This window comes from Homarus americanus, unplaced genomic scaffold (assembly GCF_018991925.1).
Source record: "Homarus americanus isolate GMGI-L3 unplaced genomic scaffold, GMGI_Hamer_2.0 scaffold41027, whole genome shotgun sequence".
Lineage (NCBI taxonomy): Eukaryota > Metazoa > Arthropoda > Malacostraca > Decapoda > Nephropidae > Homarus > Homarus americanus.
In genome coordinates, this window is record NW_024745073.1 from 6,561,643 (window position 1) to 6,572,450 (window position 10,808).

Sequence of the window (10,808 nt, forward strand, 5' to 3'; positions counted from 1 at the left end):
AATCCATGTACAATGCATCTGCTGGTAAGCTTTGGTCCATGTAGTCTGTTACTATTTCAAGAAATGTGAGTAAGTTTGTCAGGAAGGATTTTCTTTTCATGAAAGTGTTGTGATACTACGATATGATTGTGCTTGGCTAGGTGTTGGATGATGACGTCTCTCAATTTTCTCAATGAGTTTGCATATATGGGATACTAAGCTGATCGACCTGTAGTTTTCTGCTGCACTTTTTCTACTTTTCTTGTACAGTACACTAAGGTGATATTGGCTGATCTCCAGTCCCTAGGTGATTTACCTCAGTCCAAGGATTTCCTAAATAAAGTGTATTAGTGGTGTGCAAATCTTGTTTGCTATCTCCTTTATCACCTTGGTCTGTGGCTGTCCATTCCAGGGGCTTTGAATTCTTTAAAGCTGGGTACTTTTCTTTTGATGATATCTTCTGTAATTGCTATCTCTCTTAATTCATTTTCCACCCTTGAGGTATACATTCTCTTTAAGTACTGGCATGTTATCCCTGCCTTTTATTGAATAATGATGCAAAATATTCATTTAAGGTATCAGCTGTTTGTCTGTCATCCTCCAGGGCCACACTATTTTCATCCTTTAGAGGGGCGACAGTAGCCTTAGTTTTCAATTTACTCCTGGCATACAGATGAAACAACGTGGGATTTCTTAATATTTTGGGCAAGTTTCATCTCAATGTCATTTGGCTGATCCAATTTCCCGATTGACCTCATTTTGGGCTCCTTATTTACACTACCGTACATAATCTGTGGTATAACTAGAGCAATGTAAACACCTCCCTGTGTATTTTAGATTACATTGTCAGAATGAATATACAGAAGTGCGTGTTACATTACTATTGCTTATAACTGTACATTGATATATTCAACCTTAAAGGAAAATGACATGGTTTAGTATTACATTCTTAAACAAACTTTTGGCACCATTGTTTTCATATGTTCTAAGAAGTGCCCATTTAATTACAACATTTAACTTAATGACAACAGATTAATGTTGAATGACATTTTAAATTTATTTACAGGTATCCCTTGATTTATGATGGGGATACGTTCCTGAAAACTCCCATCACAAGTTGAGATATCATAAATCAGGATCATTATAACATGGGGCTCAATGGGATATGTTCCAGCCAGTCTGACAACCCACATATATCAACGATATATCACATGTCCCCTTCAAGGCTAAAGGTGGAGTGGAGATGTCACCCTGACTCCCACACAGCCTTTAGGGAGTCAAGCTTCACCTCCAAGGACATGGTTTTCCTGGGTGCCTTGGCATTCCCAGACATTTTCAAATTTACACTGTTCACTTCACGGTCACAAAAACAGCCCTATTCATCATAATGTACGAACTTTATGAACTGAGATTAGCCAAGAAAAACAGTGTTCAAGCTACTTTGTATTCTTAAGTGTAACACCAAGATATACCAAACAAATTCAAGTATGCTTTCGTTGTTTTTGCCAACTGTTTGTGATTAAGTGTCTAGTATAGTATGTGTACTTGTGTACAGTACATAAGGTCAGAAACCATTAATGGAAGTTCTGAATGTCAATCTATGTGAGTAAAAATTGCCCTGCACAACCAGTTACAGTACAGTACAGTATTTTATTTTTTTTACAGATTTACTTTTACTGCTGAATCATGTCACAGCCATTCTTCACTGTTTTATAACATTAGTTTAATATATATATATATATATATATATATATATATATATATATATATATATATATATATATATATATATATATATATATATATATATATATATATATATATATATATATATATATATATATATATATATATATATATATAATTTTTTTATAAATAAATATAAACATACTTTGCATCACAAATGATAATCAAGAGCATCACATAAAAACTCGCATTTGCCAATTGGTATAATTGACCATATACAGGTCAACCACTGATATTCCGGCAATCACTAGTCCTGTGCACTGTGAGAATTGTTTACTGAGCCGCCGTAGATGTTTTGGTGGCGCTACTAGTCTACCACCCTCCCTCAAAACTTGTTTACATGTGGCAGCTTTATACTTCACATAAAGAAGCAGAAGGAAAACCTTTTAAGGTCTTTGCTGACAGTGATTTTAAGAAGATGTCCATTAGAAAAACAACGAAAGATGGTAAAAATACAGAATATGATACGGTAATGATTCAGTGGTTCCGACTACGTTGTAATGAAGATGTTGAACTTTCATGTGATATGGTGAAGGCTCAGGTTATGTTATTTCATGATGAACTTGGATTACGGTAGACTATGAAAGTGAATACAGTATACAGAGGGCTGGCTTCAGCATTTTAAGAAGCGATATGGTATAAGCTTTCATAAAGTATGCAGTGAAAAACGTTCTAGATATGCCTCGAGCCCCAAAAAGTCAGTCCGATTTAAGGAAGTCTTACTATTGCTCATGCGATGTCATATTGACTTTTCTAGCAGCCCAGAGTGCTTTCAAGTTAGTGTGGGGTGTATAATTATTGGGTCAGAGGTTACAAGAGTGGTAACTCCCCAAGGGCCTCATGAACACCCACGGTTCCAAAATCGCTGGTCCGGCATTGATTCAGCCCCGATAGTGCCAGAAAATAAGTAGTCGACCTGTAACTGATGCAGAATTAAATAATTGATTCTTCTTAATCAGTGATTAAAAACAAAGGATTAGCTTGGTCCAATGATGCTCCCATTGCTATACCATTATAATTACTATTAATAAAAAAAAGATAAATAAAATAATAATATTTGCATATATTCCTAAAATATTAAATAAAGTTTTTACATAGTTGGTGAGCTAAACAGCCTTTGCTCCATTTCTGAACATTTGGAGGAGCAGATTCCAACATGCGGAATTGAAGGAGATTGGAGAGAACAATAAGGTCAACCAATGTCAAGTTCGACCCAACAAGATAGGATTCTTTACCCAATCTGGCATTGAGATCCCGTACATAACCAGCTCGTTCCCTGCAATAAAGAGTAAAAATGAAAAATCTACTTTAAATTAAATGTTTAACAAGCAATATTACAAAGTAATTATCACTGTAAATGTAATTTAAAACTTGCGGGAACAATGTACAGTACAATAATTGGCTTTTTCAAATATCTTAACTTATTTCGAAGATCATCAATTAACATTAATTACTCAAATTTTTTAATTGTGAACCCAGATCCTTAATCACCATGTAAAGTAGTACCTTTGGATGAAATTTAAACAAAATCTATGTTTTGACCCCAAGTATTTTTTAAGTAAATCAAAATTTTTTGGGAAAATGAAAACTAATGTGTTTATATGTGAATACAGTACAGTCAGTTCTGCTATAACACGATAGTTGTGTTCTTGTAAAACATCGTGTTATAGAAATTCGCGTAATAGAAATAACAGGGCTTATGGGGAAAATAGGGTTAGGTGCAGATTACTACTCGAAATCGAAAAAATTTTAGTAGTTAGCCTAACACAAAGGTTAGCACAGTCTAAATAAATGTGACATTCATATCTAATAATGAAATCATACAGTAAATGTAACACTTTACAGTGAAGAAATATGAATATAACTTGATGGGGGAGAAGGGTAATTTTGAGGTTGATAACATCGAGCTTCTCTTCAAGTGTTATAGCCTTTCTTTTACGATCATCACCGGGAATGCGATCAACAGAACGCTTCATGGAGATATTCTTCTTTACCATATTCACAGTTAATACCACAAAATTGGAGAAATAGTAAGCAAAAATCGCGTTACAGCAAACAAGCGTTCGCGTTATACAAATATCGTTCCTCTATTCATAAATCGCGTTAGAGCTAATTCGCGTTGTCAAAACACGCGTTATAGCAGAACTCACTGCATACTCTTAATTTAACAGAATCCGATATAATGAACTTTCGATTTAGTGGAAGGCATTTTTATCATTATTTTCTGCTCAATTTTGTGAGCTAGTTTGCTAAATTGAGATTGATTTCATTAATATGCTCACACCTACGGAGACACCTCAGACACATGATACAGTAAAACCAACTTCAGCCTACGGTGAGATAATCACCCCAAACCTCTACACAGCACACACATTAACAGCACTACTAAACTATTGTCTTATAACATTTGACTTTATAATTTAAATTTTAAATTTAACTGATACACGATGGCTCAATTTGGCTACTCTTACACCTAGACATATAGAAATGCATTACACACTAGTGATGTCACGAAGCTTTACAACTGCAACCATAAGGCATAAATTATCACAAACTGTACTCAAATGTACTTAATTACTAAAAAAAAAATTCTTTTGTGCAAACTATGAGATGTTTATACTCAAATTAATCACTATCTTGCAAGGATTCAAGCAATGGAAGTTATATTCTGCTAAGTCAAGTCAGTGACATTTTATAAGCGAAGAGCTTAAAACTCCTGAGACCCTGACCCCTCCCCCCTCCACTGATAACTACGCACCCGGTAATTTCCAGAGCCTCCTGGATGTCAACGCCCCATCTCCCCCTCCTCCCAGCCAGCAGGGGAGGCGAGATAGCAGTGGATGATAAGGAGTTTATACAATGAAGTTGGTTTTAGGCTTAAAATTTTTCTCTTATAAAATGTCACACACTTGAATTAGCAGAATATAACTTCCATTGCTTGAATCCTTGCAAGATAGCGATTAATTTGAGTATAAACATCTCATAGTTTGCACAAAAGATAAAAAGTTTAGTCCTTGAGCTTAGTACATTTGAGTACAGAGTACAGTAATGTGTTGCTCACAATTATGGCTTTTTAAATGGATAACTAACCCCAGTGGTCAGGATATTATGGCATTGAATGTTATAGAGTATTTCAAATAAATTTGTCATTTAGTTCTGTACATTCTTACTGTAACTCGATAAAATATTGTTTATTTGTTGTTTATTAATTAGTATATATATATTACTGTAATAATTTGAGCTTAATAATACCAGTACTCTTCATATACAATAACAACTTATTTTTACCTTATTATACAGCTTGTCACTTAATTTTTATGCAAATTACTAATTATATATTGTATTTTTTCTATAGTAGTATTTATTATTTTATATTATCAGTGATAAAACATACACCATAAGAGGCTGATCATATGAGAATATATCATAATAAATGTTGGAGGGTTAATGTTGGTGGTGTTGGGAGTGTGTGAATGTGATGTTGAGGTGTGTTCCTGACACACACACTACTATTATTACTACAGGTTGTACCTCTCTAGTCCGGCATTCTGTGGTCCGGAAACTCCCGTGGTCCGGAACGATTTTAGTTTGTCCAATAGGTATATAGGCAGTTTTTTTTTTTTTTTTTTTACTTATCTGAATTATTATTATTATTACAGGAGTATTAAATTTTTGCCCCTCAGGCCCCAATGTGGGTCAGTGACCTATGCCCGGGTGGGCTAATCCCCTTAAAAAAAAAAAAGCCGCGGGAAATTAAGGTTTGTTTACATCCGGCAGTTCGGCTGCTCTCTCTCTCTCTGCTTGTCTATACAGAGTACAACATTTAACCCTTCAATATATATGAGCAGTAAATAAGTGTTGCTTTCATATTCTTATGTAGAGTAATGACGATATATTTTCACATGTGCGCACTTACATACGAGCAGTCTCACTTTTTTTTTTACCATTAATGGTTAGCTACTTATATTGTTCCATTTATTAACATTAAATAACATTACAGGTACTTCAAGCAACCATATTCATTTTTTACATTAATTTTACTGCAGCTAAACTCAGGGTCTTATTTTCTTCAGTTATATATGTAGAACCAATCAGTAGGGTTGCCATACGTCCGTATTTTCCCGGACATGTCCTCCATTTAGGTCTCGAAATCTTCATCCGGAAGGAATTTTTAAAATTCTTCAAAAGTCCGGAATTTCAGCTTCCATCATTTTCTCCACGGAAAAAAAAAACATGAAACTGTAATGACGGGAGAGAGAGAGAGAGAGAGGGGAGGTGGAAACCGTAGAGATCTCGTTCAGTTTTCGTCAGCTGATAAGTCACTTGTACGCCTGTAGGTGTTGTCAACTTAGCTGTCAAATATTTGATTGATAAGGGGGTAGAAGTTGATGATGTGAAGTGTTTTGACCAAGTTAGTAACCTGATGCAGTTTGTGGAAAATTACAAGTGATGAAGAATTTAGTAATCTGCCAACACATAAAAAGCTGACCAGATACTTTGAAAAATCAAAGAACATTGAATGCCACTCAGAATTGCTAAGAATTGCACAGTTCTTCTTTGCTATATCATGTCACAATGCAAATGTAGAAAGAGTTTTTTCACTGATGCAAAGTCAATGGACAAAGGAAAGGAACAAATTAGTGTTGAAACAATGAAAGACATTCTGACCGTACAGTACAACTTCCGAGAAACACCTTGCAGTGACTTCTATACCTTTCTAAAGAGCAATCAGCCAATACTGAAAAAGATCCGATCTACAGAAAAGTATGCATGGGCACATCAAGTCACACACACAGTGGGGGAAGACTGCAGCTAAGGGAATGAAGATGTTCAGCCTTAAGCAAAGTTAATTTTTTTTTAAGATTTCTATACCATGTGTGTTGTATATTAGCCTGTGTGTGCCGGGCAGGAGGGGGGGGGGGATGTCTTCGGGAGCGTCCTCTTTTTTGAATGTTCAGATATGGCAACCCTACCAATCAGTCACTGGTTTCGTAAGCTTTAACATAAACAATGCCGGCAGCCGTCTCGTCTCCTCTAATATTCCACGTATTATTAATAAATTGTATTGTTAATTTTGCACACACGTACAATGATTCAATAAAAACAAATTCAGAAACATTAATTAAAATATATATGAACAGTAAATAAGTGTTGCTTTCATATTCTTATGTAAAGTAATAATGATATGTTTTCACGTGTGCGCATGCGCACTTACATATGCGATCTCTCTTTTTCTTTACCATTATCGTTAGCTACTTCTATTGTTCCATTTATTAACATTAAATAACATTACTTAAAACAACCATATTAATTTTACTACAGCTACAACCAAGGTCTTATTTTCTTCAGTTTTATATGTAGAACCAGTCAGTCACTGGTTTTGTAATCAACGAAAACAATGCTGTGTCATTTCCTCGTGTGTTTTAATATTCTACGTGTTATTAATGAATGGTATTGCTCATTTTGCACACATAAACATTAATTCAATAAAAAAGACATTCAGTAATAAACAATAATGAATCTTTTGTACATAAGAGAAATGACGCTGTTTACACGATTATGCACGTCGTCTGCACATTGGCGGGCCGTTCAAACCCGTCGAAATTCAAGTTTCCGCCGTCAAAATTTTGATTTATTTTTTTTTTTGTGTGTTCCAATAAAATACGTTAAGAATTAAAAACTCGCGAAATTTGAGAAGCTACTATACGACATTTAACCCTTCAATATGTCTTCAAAGAGACCATGACGCAGAGAAAGTGGTGCTAGTGCTTCCAGGCATAAGCACAAGTCACTATCTATCCAGGAAAAGGGTGAATTTCCATGGTCCGGCACCGGTCAGGTCCCGAGGTTGCCGGACTAGAGAAGTACAACCTGTACTACTTTGCTGTCACTCAGAAACGATTATGACGAGAATCCAGCTATGATACAAAGATACAAGTTATTAAGATTGTCGCCTAGGTTGGTGAGTTCTGAGGCGACTAAAGAGGCCGATACGGGACCGGCAGAGTCAATCACAGATGTTGCACATGTGGGGGGGGTCTACACCTAGTGCGGGAGGGGTGGCAGCAGCATCTTTCAAGCGTTGGCGCTTGACTGCCTCGTTACGTAGTCGGGCTAACTCGAAAGTATTGACACCTTCCTGTATGGTGATCCTCCAAGCGTTATGGTGTGAAGTAATCTTCTCCCAGGTGAGGGGGTCGATTTGGCATTTTTTCAGGCACGTGTGTGTGTGTGTATATGTATATATATATATATATTTATATATCCTGTGAGGGTCTTATTGTGCAACTGCCTGGAGGCGAAATAAACATCAGCTGTTGAAGAGCGCTCGAGAACACGGCGCATGTTACCACTCCTTTCCATTCCATCTCTCTCACCACCCAAACCTTTCTGCTTTCTCACTCCATAGTTTAAAATGTTATGTAATGTAATGTTGAAGGGATACAACTTTGCTCATTTTTACTTATACTTATCAAAATCTCCCTAAAAATATTCAGCTTTTGTCTTTATTCAAGACATCTTCAGGTCATGAGACCCAGTAATCCCTCACCCAAGAAAGGATGACCTGACATTCCATCCCTGTAAATTCAGTTGCCTCTGTCTTGAATAAAGACAAAAGCTAAGGTGCTCCAGTGTATACTTAGTTGACCGAGAGCTCGATTTAGTAAACAAACGGCCTCGAGTTGCCAGCTATCTCCAGCAGTGTTCGAAGAATCTTGAACGAGACTGTACATAAAATATGTGCTATTGTATTTTATGATATGCTGTATAACTTATTGTTTTTCATTTTTGACATAAGCAATTTGAAAATTGTTCTACTGAGGCTCACCCTTTCCTCACTAAACTATTTAACTCTGAACCACATGGTTTATATAGAAGTTTGGTGCAAATAAATCAATTGTTTAACATCAAAACCAGTTCAAAGGTGATCGTTTATTATTATTATTATTAGGGGGTACAGGACTGTACTCAGTGTTAATCACCCTGCCGTTTGAACCTGTTGTTCGCCCTACGTGCTTTGCTGTTATCCTCGTTTAGCGATAATTTTGCTTAACGTTAGTTTTTCAGAAAGGCAACCCCATCATTAAACGAGAGATGCCAGTATCATATTACATGGCTATCATTTATGGTATAAATACTAAAAAAAAATCATTTCTGTATAATTCAGTGTAGTAGCCATTGTCCGAGAGGGCCACAGTTAAAGTGATATCCCTTCCCTACTAAACTTAACCACATTTTTCATATATTTCTTTATCAGAAGTTTGGAAAGGATGGTTGTGTCAATTTATTTTGGTGGCAAGGCTGTCTCTAACACCTCCTTAAAATGGTTTTCGCAATTATAGGTCTTCTTTCTGTTGATTCTTAAACTAATTTTGCTCCTCCCAGTCAACATCCTCTTCTTGTGTATTTCTGCCTAACCCATCTTTTTCAGCAATAAAAACAACATAAAAAGAAAACAACTCTGATTTATCTCAAGCCTACTGCCATCCTTTATCTTCATATCATCAATCAAGTACTGTACTGTACACATTCCAAAGCTATACTGATGAAATAAAAATATAAAGTTACATTACTTACTTATTATTGCCTAAGGTAAATTTTGAATAACACTGATCCAGAAGTTCATCTACTTGAGTTGTGAAGACAGGACTGGATAAGGACTCATAAAGGTTTATGGATGGTAAGGCAACCTCTAACAGTCTTGACAAGTATCGCCCAATATTGTGTTCACCACACACCTGAAATATGGAAAATTTAAGAAGCCCCAAAGTATTCGCAATTAGAAACATGTCAATGAATATTCATTATTTTTGTGAACAACACAAAAATATAGAGAAAAACTTTCACATACAAGAATTTTTCCACCCTTACATATACAGAGTCAATTATGATCAATACTGTATCTAAGTTCCCCACAGGATCTGACATAAACCAATTATCCAAATGAAATCATTTTATAAAATGGAAATGGGGCAAAGACAGAAAGACATCTATAATATGTGTAAATTAACACCTAGACTGTTTGTTCCAAGACAACAGTTGAAAGCTCCATACAACATAATATCTTTCATTGCATGTAAAGAGAAGGTTCTTTCAACATCAATAAAGGCAAGAGCTCCCTATTCTTCTTCCAGCTATTTCTGACTCTTGCAACTGATCATGTCACCCAGGTAAGAGAACTCATTATCAAAATCCATGAATATATTCCCAATGCTGAAAATTTTTAGTCTTAATGAAGCCACATGATTACCTGCATATAATGCACACTTTAAGTCAGCAACCTCTTGCAGTTTGCCATTTACATCACTGCACCTCTTTTGTGCCTAAGTTTGAAGATGCTTACATTTCATGTTTCCTGCTTCAAAACTTCTATTCCCATTTACATTTATTTCATTCATGCCAAATGCCGAGTGAGAGGATGATGCAGGTACAATTCTTATGAAATTTGACTGATCTTTGTCAGTGAGTGGACTTACCTTACTAGATGCTAATGGAGATACTGTAAGAGTTGGCATTAGTGCTGTGGGCGAGTCTCCATCTTGCCTCCACATGAGAGTTAAACATACATTGCATTGACTACGCTCTATTCCATGGCAAACTCCCCAGAACTGTTGAAGCTTTTCAGACACTTCCTGGCCACAGAAAAAATAATTGGGTTTACATCGTTTCAACTTTTAAAACTCTTACAAGGAATATGAATATAAAGAGAAACCCTGAAGACAGTGGTCCCAACCCAAGGTCGACCCCTGAACCATTTTTGTGGGATGAGGGAAGTACTAGAGGAGAAGGATGGACAGTAGACAAAGTGAATGGTTCATGAAGAGATCACAGCAGTTATAATGAATGAATGAAAACAATTAAAGGGAATGTTTGTTTTTACTTTTGATCTTGGGCACTGTGCAATGCAGAGGAGAGGCTTGCAAGAAAATGAAAGTTTCTACTGATGGTTTACTTTGGTACTGAGAAAGAGGGAAGCTACTGATGCAAGACTAAGGTAAGGGTACTGGAAAACAGAAATCAAGATTATCACTGGAACATTCAAAAGAACAATTTACATACAATACCAGTACAGTAATTATTTC

The 10,808-nt window shown here is 35.9% G+C and overlaps 1 protein-coding gene across 1 annotated transcript in view; it reads right to left on the bottom strand.

Moving 5' to 3' along the window:
- Positions 1-2,771: 2,771 nt before the first annotated feature.
- Positions 2,772-10,808, bottom strand: part of LOC121878528 (phenylalanine--tRNA ligase alpha subunit-like) — a 38,311-nt gene continuing 30,274 nt past the window's right edge. Inside the window, exons 13-15 of the mRNA XM_042384794.1 lie at positions 10,203-10,358; positions 9,304-9,464; positions 2,772-3,001 (exon numbers count right to left, since the gene is read on the bottom strand). Coding sequence (XP_042240728.1) covers positions 2,803-3,001; positions 9,304-9,464; positions 10,203-10,358 — 516 coding nt within the window. The 3' untranslated portion in view covers positions 2,772-2,802. The remainder of the gene's footprint in view (positions 3,002-9,303; positions 9,465-10,202; positions 10,359-10,808) is intronic.